Source organism: Nesoenas mayeri (genome assembly GCF_963082525.1).
Source record: "Nesoenas mayeri genome assembly, chromosome: 30".
Classification (NCBI taxonomy): domain Eukaryota; kingdom Metazoa; phylum Chordata; class Aves; order Columbiformes; family Columbidae; genus Nesoenas; species Nesoenas mayeri.
The window spans coordinates 440,662-461,548 of NC_137564.1; the positions used below are offsets into that span (position 1 = coordinate 440,662).

General features: G+C 59.0%; 1 protein-coding gene and 1 long non-coding RNA gene across 3 annotated transcripts; both read left to right on the plus strand.

Moving 5' to 3' along the window:
- Window positions 1–1,392: 1,392 nt before the first annotated feature.
- Window positions 1,393–20,732, plus strand: ZNF687 (zinc finger protein 687). Of its 2 annotated transcripts, XR_013923415.1 has the most exons (11): window positions 1,393–1,479; window positions 8,224–8,386; window positions 12,159–14,395; window positions 15,375–15,553; window positions 16,525–16,701; window positions 17,701–17,863; window positions 18,080–18,376; window positions 18,460–18,572; window positions 18,819–18,960; window positions 19,062–19,740; window positions 19,994–20,732. XR_013923415.1 is itself a non-coding variant. In XM_080360976.1 (10 exons), exons 3-10 carry the CDS (start codon window positions 12,179–12,181, stop codon window positions 19,533–19,535), a joined length of 3,762 nt encoding a protein of 1,253 aa, XP_080217102.1. In that variant the 5' UTR covers window positions 1,393–1,479; window positions 8,224–8,386; window positions 12,159–12,178; the 3' UTR covers window positions 19,536–20,732. The 2 variants fall into 2 exon arrangements, 1 of the variants encoding a protein (XP_080217102.1); XM_080360976.1 differs by having other exon boundaries at window positions 19,062–20,732.
- Window positions 2,549–3,645, plus strand: LOC308050927. Its single transcript, XR_013923425.1, has 3 exons — window positions 2,549–2,651; window positions 3,350–3,440; window positions 3,533–3,645. It is a non-coding gene; the product is annotated as an uncharacterized lncRNA (long non-coding RNA).
- Window positions 20,733–20,887: the final 155 nt, after the last annotated feature.

Genomic DNA, 20,887 nt, shown 5'->3' on the forward strand with positions numbered 1-20,887 from the left:
GGCCCCAGGTCTCCCTTGTACTGAGGGAACTGGGCCCCAGGTCTCCCATGTACTGGGGGAACTGGGCTCTGGGTAATCCTGGCACTAGGGAAATGGGGTCCCCAGACTGTTCTGTACTGGGGGAACTGGGTCCCCAGACTCCCCTGTACTGGGGGAACTGGGCCCCAGGTCTCCCATGTACTGGGGGAACTGGCCCCAGGTCTCCCCTGTACTGGGACACTGGGCTCTGGGTAATCCTGGCAGTGGGGGAATGGGGTCCCCAGACTGTTCTGTACTGGGGGAACTGGGCTGCTGGCGTCCCCTGTACTGGGAGAACTGATGCCCCAGACTCCCCTGTACTGGAGGGGGACACGGGCCCCCCGGTCACCCTGGCACTGGGGGGAACTGAGCCCCCAGACTCTTCTGTACTGGGGGAACTGGGCTGCTGGCGTCCCCTCTACTGGGGGAACTGGTGCCCAGGTCTCCCCTGTACTGGGAGGGACACTGGGGTCCGGGTTACCCCCGCACTGGGAGAACTGGACCCCGGACTCCCCTGTACTGGGAGAACTGGCACCCTGGTCTCACCCACCCACGTGTCTGGGGGCGGGGCTTGACTGCCCAAGCCCCGCCCCCTGCAGGATGTTTAGAGGGAGGCCGGAGGGGGCGGGGACGTGATGGTTGATGAGCAGCGGAATCAAGCAATCAGAGAGGGAGTGGTGCGGATGTTGTCAGTTCATAGGGTCCGAGAGCCGGCCAATGGGGTGTGGAGGAGAGCTGGGGAGGGCGGGGCTTCACGTTGAGTGACGGGCAGCTGGCGCAATAGCGCAATGGGGAGCGCAGAGGCGGAGGCGTGCCTGAGTGACAGGGCTCTTCACCAACGGGGTTGAGCCCTGTGCATCACGTGTCAGCCGGAGGATTGGTGAAGCACTTCCGAGAGTTTCCGACCAATGGGACTGGCGGAGTCGCGGGTCCTCGCGTTGAGCGACAGGTCTGTCGCCCAATCGGGAAGCAACAGCTGAGACGGGAGAAGCCCTGATGGCCGTTCCCTTGGCCAATAGCTGCGAGAACTCGTGCTTGAAGGACAAGCTCGTTTGGCCAATAGAAAGTGGGAGGAGGTGAGCTAGCTTGATGAACAAAGCCTCCAGCCAATGAGCGGCGGGGCTGCAGGGCGGGCGAGCCAGCACCAACCACCTATAGGAAGCGGGACAAGGGGTTGAGCGGTTTGAGTGGCACCCCCGCTCCCCAATGAGCACACCCCGCGGGAGGCGGGGCTCCAGCCGCGGAGTCGCCAACGGCGAGTGCGAACCTCGTAGAGCGACAGCGGCGCGGACCAATCGGAGATGAGCGCGGCGGCGAGTGGCGGGCGGCTCCGCCAATGGCGCGGCGCGGGGGAGGCGGGAGCGCGGTGAGGTGGGGGGGTGCGAGCCAAGCAGGAAGTGGCTGAGGAGAAGCGGCCGCCGCCGAGGGGCCTGGGCGGGAACCGGCCGCCCGCTGCACCAGGTACCGGGACCCGCGGGCCTCACACGGTCCCGGGGGGTTTGTGGGGGACCCAGGGCGTGGAGGTGGGAGCCTCGGCCTGGAGCGTTGCGGGGGGCCCGGTCGGAGGGGCCTGTGAGGGCGGGGGGAGGGGGGAAGGGGCCGGTCCTGCCGCCCTCCCCGCTCGGGATGGGGGGGCGGTGACGGGCCCTCCCCTCCGTGCCCCGGGCTGCCACGATCGTCGCGTTCCCTCGTGGGTTTGGGGAGGCGGGGGGCAGGTGCCGTTTATCCCCGTGAGAATGTGGGGGGGGGGAGCCCAGCGCTGCTCCTGCCCCCTTTGGGATGGGGGAGGGGGACGGTGCTTCCCGTGGGGATTTGGGGCTGGGGGAGCGGCCGTGTCCCCCCGCAGCTCCAAGCGCACCCCCCAGCATTACGGTGTCTTTTTAGGGGGTGCTGCCCGTGTCCCCCCACCCAGGGGGGCTCATAGTTCCCACCTGGGGACACCTGGGCTTGTCCCCCCCGTGTGACATCACTGGGAACAGGGGGAGTGGCCTCTGTGTGCCCCCCTGCAGTTCAGGGTGGGATGAGACACCCCCAGGTCTGGGGGAGGTTTTGGGGTTGGGGGGGACTATTCATATATCCCCACAGGTCCCGGCTTTGGGGTGTGGGATTTGTTCCCTCCCATTGCTCCTGGGACCGAGTCCTTCGGCAACATCTCTTGCACATAAAGCGGTGCCTTGTTTTGGAGCCTCACCGGGGGGGGTTTCCCCCCCCAATTTGCTGAGGAGCGGCCGCGTGAATGAGCAGTTGGGCTTTGGGATCTCAAGATCCGCTCTGGTTTCTCCATGTACCAATGGTGCTTGAGAACGGGGTGTATTGGTCCCTTATCACCCCCCAGCCTCCCAGGGTGAGCGGTGCTGCGGCTTCCAAACGATTTTGGGGTTTGGGAGGAGGGAATCCACCCGTTTTTTGGGGGGGAAGAGAATACGGGAGGTGCGGGGAGGATCCTGTCGCAGCCACGGTAGCGCAGCCTGTGTATTTTTGGGTGCTTTTCAGGGGCTTTTGGGAGGGACGGGGAAGCTCTAGGAAGGTCCGATGTGGCTCCAGATGCAGAAGCTTCATGGAGAGGTGGACACATCCCAAACACCCCGACTTCCCAGAGGGAAGAAACCAAGAACAGCAAAGAGTAACAGCAGGTTCTTCTTGCCAAAGAACCCCTTGGTTTGTTGTTTGCGAGCGGGTCGGTAGTGAGGATGTGATGCTTTCTTTCGTCCCCCATTTCTCATCTCTCTTCTGTTTCTTGCCCATTAATTCCTCGCCGCCGCTGTCTGTGTGTGACCCGGGTAACGGGCAGCCCTTGGGGGCTGTGATTATCTTCCCGCAATTAGTTTAATTCCAAGAGGCTTCCCGGGAGCTTTGAGAACCTCCGGACCGAGGTTTTGAGCAGCGCCTTAGGAGCTGAGCCTTATTTGTGGAGGCAGCTGCCTCAAAGGACGTGATTTTAGCGTGTTTGAGGGGGAAAATCAAACACATCACCCCACACATGGCCTTGGCGGGGGAGCCGCTTCCCATGGCGTTCTGCCCTCGCATTTCCTGGGATGGGCTGGAGGACGTTTGCACCCGTTTCTCTGGGTTTATTCCACCTTATCAGGTTCCCCTGGGTCTAATCCCTCCCCCTGCCAACGTGCGGTTGCCCCCTGTATTTCCTAGGGGTTTAATTTATTTGTACTGTCGAGCCCCTAAGCACACACCTGGGTGCTATAAAAATAATAGTAACAAGGTGCTAACAGCGCAGTTGCGGCTCCGCGTTCCCTTCTGGTGTCATTTTCTGTTTATACGGAATAAACGGGGCGTCCTGGCCGAGTTAATAAACTTCATCTTTTCAAACCTGAAGCGATGAAATAACACGAGACCAGCCAAGGTGGAGATAACTCGTAATCGCTCGCAAAGGAGCCTGGGGAGGGCGACGGCCTTGGGGGATTCTGGTAAATCCTTGGGGAAAACCTCCCCGCACCAACATTGAAGCTGCTTCGTTCTGGTTGTGGCTGCCGGTGTTTAAAACTCCTTCATTTTCCAGGCTGGCCCAATGTTGGGATTTCTGGAGCTCGTCCACCGCTTGTTTGTTGTGGTGTCCCCACAAGTCAGCAGATGGTGGAGACTTAATTCCCTTCGCCGTACGGGAATTTAATCCCCCGGCAGCCTCCGGTCGGTCTGTGCTGGGATGGGGGGACGGGGAAAAGATGAATATCCTGTTCCCTTCCCCGGTGCTGCGTCTTTTTTTGCTGGAATTCAGCGCAATCCGTGTTGAGCTGGGGAACCTGCGTTTGCTGCGTCTCCTCTCCCCGCCCTTCACAGCCCCTTTTAAAACAAAACCCTATTGAAAGACCCTATTCCCTAAAGCCTATTCCAGTATAAGTTGGGGAATGACCTGTTAGAGAGCAGGGGAAAGGGAGCTGGGGGTCCTGGGGACAGCAGGGGGACCATGAGCCAGCACTGGGCCCTTGTGGCCAGGAAGCCAATGGGACCTGGGAGGGGTTAGAAGGGGGTGGTAAATAGGTCAGAGAGGTTCTCCTGCCCCTCTGCTCTGCCCTTGAATAAAGGGTTTAGTTCAGATACTATCAGGATATACTTGGGGAACATATGTATATACATAATGTAATCTATACAGCCATAGCACCCTGAGAATGCCCCATCTCATCTGATCTGGGAAGCTAAGCAGGGTCGGGCCCGGTCAGTACTTGGATGGGAGACCAGCTGGGAATAGCGGGTGCTGTGGGCTGAGCCAGCACTGGACCCTTGTGGCCAGGAAGCCAATGGGACCTGGGGTGGGTTAGAAGGGGGTGCTCAGTAGGTCAGAGAGGTTATTTTTCCTTCCCCTGTTGTGTCACAGACCCCGGGGTGGTTTAGTTGTTGCCGCGTGTGACCCCAAGAGCAGGGAGGGGTCTCCAAGAAGCCACCTTGTGCAGAATGAAGTTTCTTAATTAATTGCAGCAATTCTAGGTCTGGGCCTCTTGGTTGTTTTGGAGACGATGCTTGAAGCAACAGGGCAGCCCAGGCTGACGGATGCTGCTCCCTTGAGAATAACGTGATTTGATTTTGTTTGTCTGGGGATGAGCAGGATCAAAACCAAGAGCGACACACGGCAGCAAATAATTCACCCTCCGCACCGCAAACCTCATTGAAATGGTGGGGGTGCTGCTGGGGGGGAGAAAATAGATCGATTTCCTTATGGCGCTTTAAAGCGGGGTGCTGGGGGTGTGAGACGAGGCGCAGGGTTTAAAAAGGAGGAATTTATGGCTGCTGAGCTGAACCGGAGCAGCGTGGGTGCACAGCTCGGCAGCCGAGGGCTCCACGCTCCTTGCTTTGGGGGTTTTTGTGTGAAGGGGAATGGCTGGAGCTGTGGAAACGTCCGTCTCGCTCGGCTCTGGCGCAGGGGAGGAAGGGGCTGTGGGCCCTGGTGAAGCTGCTGCGCCGGGGAGATGCTGGAACCCTTGGGATGGTGCCTAGACCCCTCGGGAGATGCTGGACCCCTTGGGATGATGCTCAGACCCCACAGGAGATGCTGGACCCCACTGTGAGGTGCCGGACCCCTATGGAGATGCCCAGACCCCTCAGGAGATGCCGGACCCTTTGGGAGACGCTGGACCCCTTGGGATGATGCCCAGAGCCATCAGGAGATGCTGGACCCCACTGCAAGATGTTGGATCCCTCAGGAGATGCTGGACCCCAGTGTGAGATGTCGGATCCCTCAGGAGATGCTGGACCCCACTGTGAGATGCTGGACCCCTTGGGAGTTGCTCAGACCCCACTGTGAGATGCCGGACCCCACTGTGAGATGCTCAGACCCCACTGTGAGATGCTGGACCCCTTGGGAGATGCTCAGACCCCACTATGAGATGCCTGGACCCTTTGGGAGACGCCAGACCCCTTGGGAGGATGCCCAGACCCCACTGTGAGATGCCTGGACCCTTTGGGAGATGCCGGACCCCTCGGGAGATGCCCAGACCCCTCGGGAGATGCCGGACCCCTCGGGAGATGCCGGACCCCTCGGGAGATGCCGGACCCGGCTCCGCGCTGGCCAGGGACCTGTTGAGATGTTAATGCGGCGGGACGGCTGAGCCGAGCACAATGGAGCACAAACCATGCGCATAATGGCCGGAGTTCTAATCCCCGGCTGCAGCGAAAACAATGCCCAGGGTTTCAAATGGCCCCGCGATCGCAATCGTACCTGCTGCCCCCCAAGAGCCTTTTCGTGTGCTGGAAGGGGAGAAAGACACAAAGGAAGGATGGAAGGACAGACAGAGCCCTTTCCAAGGCATGGAGGCAGCAAGGTGCAGGCTCATCTCCAGAGAGGCAGTGGATTTAATTGGGGAAAATTAATAATTAAACTCTTGAAGTGCCTTAAAGTGACTGTTCTCTCCCTGCCCATTGGTGACTGACAGCGGGATGGACCAGAGCCCTGTGAGATGGACCAGAGATGTGCAGGATGGACCAGAGATGTGCAGGATGGACCAGAGATGTGCAGGATGGACCAGACCCCGGTGAGATGGACCAGAGATGTGCAGGATGGACCAGACCCATGTGGCATGGACCAGGGATGTGCAGGATGGACCAGACCCCTGTGGGACGAACCAGAGACGTGCAGGATGGACCAGACCCATGTGGGACCGACCAGACCCCTGTGAGATGGACCAGAGATGTGCAGGATGGACCAGACCCGTGTGGGATGGACCGGAGGTGTGCAGGATGGACCAGACCCGTGTGGGATGGACCAGACCCCTGTGGGATGGACCAGACCCCTGTGGGATGGACCAGAGATGTGCAGGATGGACCAGACCCCTGTGGGATGGACCAGAGATGTGCAGGATGGACCAGACCCGTGTGGGATTCAGCAGCTGAGATCCCAGCAAGAAAAAGGGGGGACCTGCCACTGCAGACCCCCCCAAAACCATCCGAGCGGAGCTTGGGCCTCGGGAAGGTGCGACCAGAAAGGGAACGAGCAGTGGAGAAGTACCCCGAGTTCACAGAACGCGGAGAAACCAGCCCTAAGGAGAAAAATATCCCAGAGCATCACCACTTGCACCCAGATCTGCCCTCCCGCAGTGCTGGGGGCGCTGAGACATTCGGTGCTGGGTTTGGGGAGTTATTTCTCTCACCCAAAGAACCTCCTGAAGTCGCGCAGGATGCGGTGGGTGCTGGTTCTTGTTTAACCAGCCGGTGTTTGTGTCGTTCCCCCATTCCCCGCACACCCTCTGCTCCTTGTGAAACCCGAGAGCGCTCTCTGTCCCTTCCTCCCCCTTTTTTAACCTTTCTTATCCTTTTTCCCCGCTCTGGGCTCCATCCAGCGGCTCCTTCCCATCAGATCAGCGCCAAACTGGGGTCCCTGGAGCAAGGGGACGGCGACGACGTTTGCGAATTGTGCCGGATGAGCAAGTTCTGAGGGGATCGGGAGGCAGAGAAACATCCCACGCTGTGATTTGGATCACAGAACAAGTGGGATCCAAACAGGCTCCGGATTGTGTGACGTGTAAACGCTCCTTCCTCCATCCCCAAAACAGGGAGGGGATGTTTCCCATGAGGAGGAGAAAAGCGGCCGCGGGAGATTTAACACCACATCCATAGATTTTAATTTCGGATCCACGGGCGCGGAGTTAAATAAATACAAGTGCTCTTAACGTGAACCTCCATCGCTCTTCTGTGTTATCTCTTCGCGAGCTGGCGGAATCCCTTCTGCTTGTTGTGTTAGCGAAACTAATTAGTTCTAATTAGTTCTAATTAGTTCTGGATGGTAGCGAGGGGTGGCCGATGATCAGTGGTGCTGCAGAACCTGGTGCTGCAGAACCTGGTGCTGCAGAACCTGGTGCTGCTGTGGATCACAGGACGTGCTCGTTAGGACATGGTGCTCGTTAGGACATGGTGCTCGTTAGGACATGGTGCTCGTTAGGACATGGTGCTCGTTAGGACATGGTGCTCGTTAGGACATTCCCAACCCGTTTCTCACCTAAGAGGGAAACGCTGTTTGGAGATGGAGAGAAAAACCCTGTCCTTGTGTAGATTGAGCGTATGGTTTCCTGGGGGTCACCAGCCTGTGTTTTCCAAACTCCTTGCTGGGTATTTCCAGCTGAGCTCGGTCTTAAACTAATGATAACGCTTAAAATCCTTTCCCCTCTGAAATCTGGTTGATTTTTCCTCCGCTCGGATGGTAAAACGACGCAGTTCTGCATCACCTGCCAAATATCAGGTTGGTTTCAGCATCTCTGGCCGCTTTCGGGTGTTTTCCTCTTTGGAGCAGGGAGAGACCCGACCCAAACCATCTAAACCAAACTTATCAAAACCGCGTTTCTCATCGCAAAACAAAGCGAAGCTGCGCCTATCTGGCACAATCCACGTCACCGGGGTCGCACGGCCGCCGTGCCGCGCTTTTCCCCGTACCGGGGGGCAGATGCCGCCCATCCTTTCCCATTGCATCAACCGCTTTTCTTTCCTTGCGCACCAGTTGCCGGGGAGGATTTGGAGGCAGCGAAACGGAGAAAAGCCGCGCCAGGTGCTACGAGTTTGTTGCTCGGGGAATTTGCCCCCGTGTCCTCCCCCCTCGGGCTCCTCTGAAGATTGTATAACACTCGCCACTCGTTTGGCTCATTAAAACCAGTTGTTCTCCCCACTGATAAAGACCGCGGCTTTTTAGCAAGGGATCGGTTTTAAACCAGCGCACGAGAGGCGGCGATTCCCTCCCGTATCAACCTGTCCTTGTCGCTTTGTGTTTTGCAGGTACCTGCGGCGACGGGTTTGTTCTCCTGCGGGTGGCCGCGGAGAGGCCGGGAGCAGCGGCGCAGGGCCAGGCTTTGTCCAGCGTTTCCTCCGTGCCTCGGAAGCTAATCCCGGCTGTCACGTGGTGCCGGCGGCGCAGCCGTTCCCGCTGGCCTCGGACGCGGTGAGCAGGGCCGGGGGGCTTAAACCCGGCTTAACTTCATCCCGGAGTCTCCTTTCCACGGGTGATTTTTCTCGCCGTTTCGGTGCGAACTCGCCGCCGAGGGTCAGGAAGGGAAACAGGAAAAGCAGCTTTTAAAAATAGCAAGCCCTTGAAATAGTCGCAGCGTTCGGCCTCTTTTGTGTGAACCGCGGTGGCTCCCGCTCGCCCGGTGCCCCCCGGTCCCGGCGCCAAAACTGCGCGGCGGGGAAGCCGGTGGGTGCTCTCGGCGTCGAGGGTGAGTCTGTAAACCCCAGAGCTGGGCCCAAGCGGAGTTTTGCTCGTGACACGCGGCAAAGCGGATCCCGAAAACCCCGGGAGCGCTTTAGGCGCATCCTCGGAGTACGTTTAAACGCAACCCAGCGTTGGAGACAGGGATTCGCCCCCGACGCGGCGTCGGGAGGAGGATGCGAAGCGGTGACGGGTGAGCGGTCGGACCAGCCGATGCCACAAGCAGAGTTTGGGCATTTCGGGGTGTTTGAAGCAGGGAAAGGGGCCGAAGTGTCGTCAGCGCAAACAGCACGAGCAAATAAGCTTTGCTTTAAGGCAGGCTTAAGTCTCGTTAGTTTAGCTCTGAGCCTCGTTAACTCGCAGGGGGTTGCTGTGAATTCCCTCAACCAGACTGATTCGCGCTCTGCATTAGCCCAGCCTGTGTTTTCTGCCTTGTTAATCCCAGCTTGGTGTTAGTTAGTCTGAGCTTTACCTGTGACAGTCCCTGGGGGGATAATCTGATAGAAACACCTGAGCTCGGTTGGATTTGGGGGAGAAACACCTGGGTGGCTGCAGGTGGAATCTGCTCTTCCTTACGCCTCCTGCTCTTCGGAAAGGCAGAAACCTAAGCCTGGCATTGTTAGAACTGCATCCTTTCCCAACTAAAACCCGGCACATCCCAGGTTTAATTAGGTGCTGATTGCACCCGCGTAGGGCGGGATGCGGAGGTGGTTTTGTGATTAACGCAAAACTGGCTCTTTCTGCCCCAAAGCGAAAGGCGGGTGCTGGGGTTTGTGTTTGTGATGCTGCTAACGGGCTTAGCAGATCTCAGCCTAAGGCCAGGCTTTGCTGGGAGAGCAGCTGGTTTTAGCTTTGGGGTGGGAAAAGGGGATCTTTGAGGTGGAAGAAGAGGATGTATGGGGTCAGAAGGGGGTCTTTGGGGTGGGAAAAGGGGATCTTTGGGGTCAGAAGGGGGTCTTTGGGGTGGAAAAAGGGGATCTATGGGGTCAGAAGGGGATCTTTGGGGTGGAAAAAGGGGATCTTTGGGGTGGGAAAAGGGGATCTTTGGGGTCAGAAGGGATCTTTGAGGTGGAAGAAGAGGATCTGTGGGGTCAGAAGGGATCTTTGGGGTGGGAAAAGGGGATATTTGGGGTCAGAAGGGATCTTTGGGGTGGAAGAAGGGGGTCTTTGGGGTCAGAAGGGATCTTTGAGGTGGAAGAAGAGGATCCTATGGGGTCAGAAGGGATCTTTGGGGTGGAAGAAGAGGATGTATGGGGTCAGAAGGGGGTCTTTGGGGTGGGAAAAGGGGATCTTTGGGGTCAGAGGGGATCTTTGGGGTGGAAGAAGAGGATCCTATAGGGTCAGAAGGGATCTTTGGGGTGGGAAAAGGGGATCTTTGGGGTCAGAAGGGGATCTTTGGGATCAGAAAGGGATCTTTAGAGTGCAAGAAGAGGATCTTTGAAGTGGAAAAGGGGCCTCTTGAGGTTGGAAGAAGAAGATCTTTAGGGTGGAAGAAGATCTATGGGGTGGAAGGAGGAGATCTTGAGGGTGGAAAAAGGGGATCTATGGGGTCAGAAGGGATCTTTGGGGTGGAAAAGGGGATCTCTGGGGTGGGAAGGATCTCTGGTTTCAGGCAGGATTGCCGAGCGGGGATTTTCACACGTGGAGTCCACTGGGCTCTTAAATTAGAGCCAGGACATAGTTGCTCCCATTGGGGCTGTTTCCACACAAAGCTGATGCTCTTGAGCTCGGTTTCTGTGGGAAGACGGTTCACATCGCTGAACCACTGAGCTTAAAAATACCCCCGCGCCGGCTTCGTTTCACCTAAGAAAAACTGCTTTTGCCTGAGGAAATAGGTGTGTTTTGAGCTACCGAAATAACCTGGCTCTTCCCATCTCGTCCCTTTGCCAACCGACTCCAAATTGGGCCTCAGAAGGGGCCGAACAGGGCACTTTAGACTTGGGATTACTAAGAACAGCAAAACAAATCCAACCCAACCTTTGTGGAGTTGAGACCGGTACGTCAATACTGTAATTCCTGCTGTAAAGCTTTTAAACCAGAGGTGGAGGATCCACAATCTGTGCTGCTTGTAAAGCGGGGATGATACCAGGAGATGCGGTTGGCCAAGATCAGTGTTTAAAGGCCAGAAACTTGGGCTTTGAGGGGGTTTAACTGAAGCACACAGGTTAAACCTCTGCCTGGGCTTTGGGGGGGTTTAACTGAAGCACACAGGTTAAACCTCTGCCTGGGCTTTGGGGGGGTTTAACTGCACCACACAGGTTCAACCTCTGCCTGGGCCTTGTGGGGGTTTAATTAAACCATGTGGGTTAAACCTCTGCCTGGGCTTTGGGGGGGTTTAATTGAACCAAGCAGTTTAAACCTCTGCCTGGGCTTTGGGGGGGTTTAATTGAACCAAGCAGTTTAAACCTCTGCCTGGGCTTTGGGGGGGTTTAACTGAACCACACAGGTTAAACCTCTGCCTGGGCTTTGGCGGGGGTTTAACTCAACCGTGTGGGTTAAACCTCTGCCTGGGCTTTGGGGGAGGTTAATTAAACCATGCGGGTTAAACCTCTGCCTGGGCTTTGGGGGGGTTTAATTGAACCATGCAGTTTAAACCTCTGCCTGGGCTTTGGGGGGTTTAACTGAACCAAGCAGTTTAAACCTCTGCCTGGGCTTTGGGGGGGTTTAACTGAACCATGAGGGTTAAACCTCTGCCTGGGCTTTGGAATTTAACCGAACCACACAGGTTAAACTTCTCCCTGGGCTTTGGGGAGGTTTAATTAAACCATGTGGGTTAAACTTCTGCCTGGGCTTTGGGGGGGTTTAACTGAACCATGAGGCTTAAACCTCTGCCTGGGCTTTGGGGGGGTTTAATTGAACCACATGGATTAAACCTCTGCCTGGGCTTTGGGGGTTTTAACTGAACCACACAGGTTAAACCTCTGCCTGGGCTTTGGGGAGGTTTAACCAAACCACGCAGGAATCCCTCCCCGCAGCTTTCCCTGTGATATTTGTCGTCCGTGTCCCATCCAGCGCAGGGCCAGCCGCTTCTTCTCCTAAATCAAACTCTTTCCTGCTGTCTAAGCCGCGTCCCCCGGCTGCAGCTTAATCCTGGGATTCCGTACCGGGAGGAACGTTATTCCCTTTGGCTGTGCCACGTCTCCCCTCGGCCTCCCCCGTTTCTCCTCCCTTCCCTCCCCAGCCGCGCGTTCAAGGTCTCTTAGATATCAGAGTCTCCTGGTTCCCTTGAGCGCGGCCTTGGGGAGGCCTTGGGGCGGCCTTGGGGAGGCCGGACGGGGCGTCCGTCGCAGCGGGTGATGGATTGCGACCCGCTGATCCTTGTTCTCAGCGGATGGCCACGCAGATCCATCCGAACCATCTGCCGTCCTGGCCGGGGATCAAAAACACCATCCGCAACCAAACGGGGCGACAAAGGGGTGAAAAGCGGGTTTTGCGCTTTGCGTGGGGCTCTGGAGAAGCACATCCCATCCACGGTGCTGACGCTCATCTCTTTGCTCTCTTGCAGACTCCGCCGCATTCCCCACCATGGGTGACATGAAAACCCCGGATTTTGATGACCTTCTGGCAGCTTTCGACATTCCCGACATCGACGCCAACGAGGCCATTCATTCCGGCCATGAGGACGCCGACGCTCACATCAAACAGGTCCCCGTGGAGCCGGGACCCCCCGACCACGTCCTCCCGCACGCCGACATCACGGCCGTCAGCGTGATCGTGAAGAACACGGTCTGTCCCGAGCAGCTGGACGCCCTGGACGGGCGCAGCAAGGATGGACACGTCCTCGGGTCCCGCTTGCTGCAAAACGGCTTCGGGGCCGCCGAAATACCCCGGTCCCCCCCAGCCAGGTCTGCGGAAGCCTCTTCCAACGGGGAGTGTTGGGGGAAAGAAAAAGGCCCCAAACCCCTGGATATTTTCTCCCATTTTAGCCCCGACCCCAACGAAGACAACGCCGCCAACCTGATCGACAGAGCCCGCGAGTGCAAAGCCAAGGAGAAATCGCTCGCCGTGCCCTCCCTGTCGCCGTCGCCCACGCCGGCGCTCGACTGCAAGGAGCCCATGAGGGAGAGCGCCGAGAACATGCCCCCTGCATTCCCCGCGGCCTTCGAGCCAGGCCAGGCTGGGGGTGCCGTGTCGCCCCCCGCCATCGCCTGCATCAAGAAAGAGGAGTCGGACTCGGAGGAGACGTGCCGGGAGAGCAGCCCCAAGGGCCTGGCCGCTGCCTTGGGGGACAGTCCCTTGGACCACCTGAAATCCGTCACCGTTCGCTACGCCGCCGATGATTCTCCCATCGCTGCCTGGCCCGGTTCTGACCCAAATCTTGACGGTGGCACCGCGAACGTCGCCGAGGTGAAACATTCCCCTGTCAGCCCCCGCGAGCCCTTCTACAAACCCTCCTCGCCCGTTGTGCAGAGCCCCAGGCTCCCCCCATCCCCAAAGCAGCTGGACGGCCTCAAGGAAGAGCACCAAGTCCTGGAGAAGTCGATGGGAAGCCCACAGAGCATGTCGAGCGCCGAGGAAGAGGAGGAGGAAGAAGACAACAACAATGATTCCCCTTCTTCCAACTCCTCGCGGCCCCTGAAGGTGCGGATCAAAACCATCAAAACGTCTTGCGGCAGCATCACCAGGACGGTGACCAGGGTGTCGTCGGATTCCGAGCCGGGCTCCGCCAAGGGCCCGGCCGAGCAGAGCTCCCAGGATGCGGCCCTTGAGGTGTCGGCCGAGAAGGACGAGGGGATGGCGCTGGAGGCGCCCAAGGAGAAAACAGAGCTTTCCAGCCCCTTGAAAACCATCGAGGGGCCAAAAATCGTCAGCGTGCAGCTCGGCAACGGCACCAAGCTCAAAGGGACCGTCCTGCCCGTGTCCACCATCCAGAACGCCAGCAGCGCCATGCTGATCGCCGCCAGCGTGGCCCAGCAGAAATCCGTGGTGCTGCCGGCGAAGACGAGCAAAGCCGTGGCCAAGAACATCATCAACCTGGTGCCGCAGAGCCTGCCCAAGGCCGACACCAGGACCAACGCCAGCACGGTGACGCAGACCGCCACCATCACCACCACCGCCAACCAGAAGGTCAACGGCACCACGGTGGTGATGGTGCAGCCGCAGAAACCATCCCCGACCGTGGCGGGCACCGTCATCTCCCGCAGCCAGTCCAGCCTGGTGGAAGCGTTCAACAAGATCCTCAACAGCAAGAACCTCTTGCCCACCTATAAACCCAACCTGAACCCGCCGGCCGACGCCAGCCTGGCCCTGCCGCCCTTCGGCTACCGCTGCCTGGAGTGCGGCGACTCCTTCGCCCTGGAGAAGAGCCTGGCGCGGCACTACGACCGGCGCAGCATGCGCATCGAGGTGACCTGCAACCACTGCACCAAGCGCCTCGTCTTCTTCAACAAGTGCAGCCTGCTGCTGCACGCCCGCGAGCACAAGGACAAGGGCCTGGTGATGCAGTGCTCCCACCTCGTCATGCGCCCCATCGCCCTGGACCAGATGATCGGCCAGCCCGACATCACCCCCCTGGTCTCGGTGACGTCCTTCCCCGCCGCCAAGGTGACCGGCGTGACGCAGGACGCCTTGGTGGCGGCCAACGGGGCGCAGGAGCTGCCCATCCTGCCGCTGGGCAGCGGCTCGGAGCAGAGCAGCTACAGCTGCTTCAGGTGCCTGGAGTGCAAGGAGCAGTGCAAGGACAAAGCCGGGCTGGCCGCGCATTTCCAGCAGGCCGTGACCACGGGGACGACCAGCAGCACGGTACGTGGGGGCCGGTTACGGCACAACCTCCCCGGGGCTCCAAATGTCATTTGGGCAGCGCCTGCTTGAGTCCTGCCAACATAAAACCCGTGCGGGAAGGAAACACGGGAGCCGGGGGCCCGTTTGTGACCATAAGGGGCTGGTGGTGGTTGTTGGCTGGGGAGGGATCGCGGCTCCTGGGTGCCGGAGCCATGTTAGAGCCGCGGGCGCCGCTTCCCCTTCTGCCGCCTCGAAGCACAAATGGAGTCTGGAGAAACCTCGGGGGGGGTGTTTGGTTTATTTTTTGATTTCCTCCCTCCTCGCCAGCCAACCTGGAGCCCCCGGTGCTTCCCGCTGCTCGGCAGCAGCGTCCGGATTAACGCCGCGACCTTTCCAAGATGAGGGGAGCGTGGGTCCGCAGCGGAGCCCTGTCCTCCCTGCACCTTCCCCTTGTCCGGAGCCCCCGGTTTCCTTTGCTGTTTCCTGGTGACTCTGTTTACTCCGGAGCCACTCCAACGCAGATATTGAGGAGGAGGGAGCCCTGGGATCCCGCGCGCATCCCCAGGAGCTGCTTATCGCAGGGAGGATTCCTCGCTCCCGTCCCCTCCTTCCCTTCCTCAGGGAATCATGGCTTTTGGGGCAGCTCCTGCGGGAACTCCAGCTGTTTCCTCTGCTCCTTGTCGGCTTTTCCCCTGTGTCCATATCCCGGGCTTGGAATGAGTTTTGACGTTTTGGCGGCTGGTCCCTGGTGAACCCTCGACACATTTGGGACCCGTCTGTGGTGACGAGCCTGGAAAAGGCGTGTGAAACACCCTCAAAAGCTCCCCGCGAGCTGTTGCCGGCAGATTGTCCCCTAAAACACGCCTGGCAGAGTCCCGGCGCTTCTCTTCCCCCCTCTTCGGGTGTTACAGGTTGTCAGCGGGACGTGGAAAAGGCTGAAATAAAGCCCTTCTTGTGGTTCCGCGCCGGGCTGAGCCGCTCGCCGCTCCTCTCCCTGCAGGTTTGCACGACGTGCCCCATGATCATGTCCAACCGCTGCAGCTTCAACGCCCACCAGCGCATGCACAAGAACCGCCCGCCCCACGTCTGCCCCGAGTGCGGGGGGAATTTCCTCCTGGCCAACTTCGAGACACACCTGAAGGAAGCGTGTCTGCACTTCTCCCGCAGGGTCGGCTACAGGTACGGCCCCCGGGGACACCAGAGACCGCGGGGGACGGTGCCAAAGCTGCCACAGGGTGTTTGGGTGTCCCTGTTCCTTTGCCCGGTGGTGCTGAGGGTGAAGGTCTCGATTAGGGGAAAGGGACGTGGGGACGGCAGGGTGACCATGAGCCAGCACTGGGCCCTTGGGGCCAGGAAGCCGATGGGACCTGGGGGGGGTTAGAAGGGGGTGGTCAGTAGGTCAGAGAGGTTCTCCTGCCCCTCTGCTCTGCCCTTGAATAAAGGGTTTAGTTCAGATACTATCAGGATATACCTGGGAAACACATATGTATACATAATGTAGTATATACAGCCATAGCACCCTGAGAACGGCCCATCTCATCTGATCTGGGAAGCTAAGCAGGGTCGGGCCCGGTCAGTACTTGGATGGGAGACCAGCTGGGAACAGCGGGTGCTGTGGGCTGAGCCAGCACTGGGCCCTTGTGGCCAGGAAGCCAATGGCACCTGGGGTGGGTTAGAAGGGGGTGGTCAGTGGGTCAGAGAGGTTCTCCTGCCCCTCTGCTCTGCCCTGGGGAGACCACACCTGGAATCTTGTGTCCAGTTGTGGCCCCTCAGCTCCAGCAGGACAGAGAGTCCAGCGCAGCCACCAAGATGCTGGAGGGAGTGGAGCATCTCCCGTGTGAGGAAAGGCTGAGGGAGCTGGGGCTCTGGAGCTGGACAAGAGGAGCCTGAGGGGGGACTCATTGCTGAGGCTCAAGATGGCAAGGGGCAGTGTCAGGAGGATGGAGCCAGGCTCTGCTGGTGACAACCAGGGACAGGACAAGGGGCAATGGGTGCAAACTGCAACACAGGAGGTTCCGCTGGCAGATGAGAAGCAACTTGTTGGGGTGAGGGTGGCAGAGCCTGGCCCAGGCTGCCCAGGGAGGGTGTGGAGTCTCCTTCTCTGCAGACATTCCAACCCGCCTGGACACCTTCCTGTGTAACCTCCTCAGGTGTCCCAGCTGCGCCGTGGTCTTCGGTGGGGTCAACTCCATCAAGTCACACATCCAGACGTCCCACTGCGAGGTGTTCCACAAGTGCCCCATCTGCCCCATGGCCTTCAAGTCGGCCCCCAGCGCCCACGCGCACGTCTACACGCAGCACCCCGGCTTCAGCAACCAGCAGTCCAAGTGAGTGCTCTCCACGCCTTGCCGGCAGAGACGGGAGGTTGAGGTTGGAAATTTGGGGGTAATGTCTTCTGTTGGGTGTTGGAACAGGCTGCCCAGGGCAGTGCTGGAGTCGCCATCCCTGGAGGGCTGGACAGACGGACATGAGGTTCTCAGGACATGGGGCAGGGGACAGGGGTGGGTTATGGTTGGACTCCATGATCTGGAGGGGCCTGTCCAACCAAAATGGTGATTCTGTGATCATGGAAGGGTTTGGGTTGGGAGGGACCTTCAAAGACCATCTAGTCATGGGCAGGGACATCTCCAACCAGACCAGGGACATCCAACCAGATCAGAGACATCCCAAAGAGATCAGGGACATCCCAAACAGATCAGGGACATCTCCAACAGCTTAGGGATGTCCCCAATCATACCAGGTTGCTCAGGGCCCCATCAAACTTGACCTTGGATGTTCTCAGGGATGGTTCATCCACCACCTCTCTGGGCAACCTGCTTTTCCCACCCTCAACGTCAAAAATGGAGTTTGGAGATGGGATCTTGGGGCTGATTCTTCCCCAAAGGGCTGTGGGGCATTGGAACAGGCTGCCCAGGGCAGTGCTGGAGTCACCATCCCTGGAGGGCTGGACAGACAGACATGAGGTTCCCAGGACATGGGGCAGTGCTAGAGTTGGGTTATGGTTGAACTTGATGATGATAAAGCTCTTTTCCAACCTCAACGACGTTTCTTGGCATCCTCTCCTCCTTACGCGCGACGTTTTCACGGCGTTCCTGCCTTACAGAAAGCGACGCTACAATATCTTCGTTCCCTCCTTACTCAGCACCGCACAAATCAGTCTTTAGATACCACGATCTCAGCCACCGTTTAGCAAACCGCGTTACTTATCGTTTATTTCATTTTAATCAATATGATTCCAAGAACGAGGAGCGCGGGACATTGCGGGAGGAGCTCGGAGCGCGGTCACACCGCCCTTTCCCCTCAGTGCCACTGTTTTCCTCCCGCAGGATGATTTACAAGTGCGCCATGTGCGACACCGTCTTCACCCACAAGCCGCTGCTCTCCTCCCACTTCGACCAGCACCTCCTCAACCAGCGCGTCAGCGTCTTCAAGTGCCCGGATTGCCCGCTGCTGTTCGCGCAGAAGCGCACCATGCTGGAGCACCTCAAGGTGACGCTCTCACCATCCCAACGCTTGATTTTAATACAAATAGCGGAGAATTCTCGCCCGCCGGGGGTTGGGTTAAAGGGTGGGCAACCTGCTGATGCAGCAGGGCGCTGAGATCTGGTTTCCTTGTCCCAAAATACAACGTGAGCCTGTTGTTGCGGGTTGGGGTGCGTGGGCTTTTCCTTCCAGCCACCCACCACCACCCTCTCTGCTTTCCAGAACACTCACCAGCCCCAGAAGCCCAAGGAAGACCTGGCAAAGAAGGTGGCCGTCCTGCTGACGCCCAAACAGGAGCCCATTGAAACCCCCGTGTCCAAGATCTCGGAGGAATCGTCGTCGTCCACGGAGGAGGACGAGCCCCCCAGCTCCCCCGAGCTGCGCAAGACCAAGCGGAGCCGCTTCCAGCGCAAAACGGGCAACAAATCCAAGGGCAGTGGGTGGACGTGCGGCGTTTGCCACTCCTGGTTCCCGGAGCGCGACGAGTACGTGTCCCACATGAAGAAAGACCACGGCAAGGTGAGGAGAAGGACACCGAGGGGGTGGGGAGGGTTTGGGGAGCCCTCCGGCGCGGCGCCCACCCGCACCTTTGTGTCCCGCAGTCGGTGAAGAAGTTCCCGTGCCACCTGTGCGAGCGCTCGTTCTGCTCCGCGCCCAGCCTGCGCCGACACGTGCGCGTCAACCACGAGGGGATCAAGCGCGTCTATCCGTGCCGGTAACGCCGTGGCTTCGGGTGGCGCGGGGCAGAGGGGGCGACCCGGATCCTTCTGGGAAGCTGGTGCGGGGAGGATAAAGATGGAGATGATGGAGATGGAGATTGAGACTGAATAGGAGATAGGAGGGAAAGGAGGCACCGGGGGGTGGTTGTACTTTCTAAAGGGACATAGATGAGCAGGTTTGGGGCGGCATGGGGATGCTGGGGTTCGGCTTCCATGGCTCCATCGCCTTCTTGGCCCTGCAGATACTGCACGGAAGGCAAACGCACCTTCAGCAGCCGCCTCATCCTGGAGAAACACATCCAGGTGCGCCACGGGATCAAAGTGACCGACCAGCCCAAGAGCCAGGAGGTCGTGATCGCCCGCATCGGCACCGCCACCGCGCAGGTACGAGGCCCCTCGGGGCGTTGGCGGAGGGTTTGGGCGGGTTGACGGTGTCCGAGGACGCGAGGAACCCCCCGCGCGCCCCTGACGCCGCCGTCCTGCAGGTGTCCGCTCGGAAGCGCAAACTTTCCTCGGACGAGGGCGATTCGTGCAGCGAGGAGCCTGACAGCACCACCCCCCCTTCCAAAACGCACAAGGGCGAGCGCAAGGCCCCTTTCCGCTGCCGAAAGTGCGGTTACCTGGCCAGCAGCTCCGCCGACTTCCAGGAGCACATCCCCCAGCACCGGACTGACGAGAGCTCCCACCAGTGCCGCGAGTGCGGGCTCTGCTTCACCTCCCAGGTCTCGCTCAACCGCCACCGTTTCATCACCCACAAGAAGAAGAGAAGCGCGGGGGAGCCGGAGGAAGCGGGGCCGCGCAGCCCCCGCGACGGCGCCGCGCAGCACGCGCCCGACGGCAAACTCTCCTGCAAGGTGTGCGGCCGCTGCTTCGACACCCAGCTCAACCTCAAGACGCATTTCCGCACGCACGGCATGGCCTTCATCCGCGCCCGGCAGAACGCCAGCCCCGAGAACTAGCGCCGCCACCGGGGGAACCCAACACCTGTAAATACCGCGTGCGGAGCCGCGGTGACCCCGTGTCCTCCGTCCCTCCTCCGGTTCGCGTGGCGGAGCCGCCAAGAGAGAAGCTGGTCTGCGCTCCCGGAGCGTTTCGGTCGCCGCATCGCCCAGGGCACAAAGAGCCGAGTCCAGACGCGCCGCCGCTTCGCGGGGAGACCAAATGGTTTGTTCGCCGCTCGCTGCTCGGTCCTCGACCGCTCCCGGGGACGGGAGGACGTCCCATCGCACCCCGCACCGCGGTGCCAACGCTGGGCGCCTCTCCACCCCGGTGCTGCCGGCAAATCGTGACCGCGGTCGCTTCTCCGGCGCAGGACAGAGACGTCTGTGCTGCCAACATCACAGCAACATCCACCTTGTTTTGTTGTGTTATTTTAATCTCCCCTTTCCAATGTCGCTCATTTGGGAGCCGGTTCCAGACCCGCAGCCCCAGGTCCCTTCTCGCCGTCACCGTGCGGACTCGGGGCGGTTTGGCCGCTCCCAGTGAGGAGGAAGAAGAGGAAGAGGAGCAGAATTGGGGGCGGCGGAGGCAAAACGAGGCGCGATCCGTCACCGAGAAGCCGCTGCCGGTGAGTCCGGGGGGAACCGGTGTCACCCGCTGGTGTCACCGCAACCCGACCCGCGTCCCCGCGAGGGTCTCGATCCCTTTGGGGGCGATAAAGGAGCAAAACCCAGCCCGAAACGGTGTCGCTGGGGCGTTCTCATCATTTCCTTGTGAATAACCACCCGCTAACGAGCTTTGTAAAGTTGTATCATACACTAAAAGTAACAACAACCAGAAAACTACTGTTGTGATTTGGGGGGGGTTGTTTTGGTGTTGTTTTTGGGGTTTGGGTTGATTTCTTATGTGCTGGGCTTGGCCTTTGGTTGCTTTTCCTTGGGTTGAAGCGCTGGGGGGGATCCAACCAACACCACTTTTAACCCAAAAGGCGCAAAAGCAACCAAACGCTTCCCAAAAACCCCCTTTGTGTCCCCCCCCCCCCCCGAGCGTGTGGGGCCGTGAACGTGTAAATGCTGTTTAATAATAGAGAAGAACCTAAAGTTTCTACGAGTTTTAGAGGAAGGAAACGAATCGCTTTGTAATCTCTTGGTTTTCAAGCACTTCAGTGCCTTTAGAGTGATTTCGGTTCAAAATGGGGGCGAGGGGGGGTGGGAAGGGGGGGGGGGCCGTGCTCTTGTTTTTAGGGTCGTGCTGATGCTACAGTAAAACTCCGGGCACTGCAGAGCTCTCAGGTATCATTTATTCTTGTAGTAATAACGCAATTAATTAAACTCTTAGTGGTTTAACCCCTGCTGTGCCCTGTCTTGCTTAC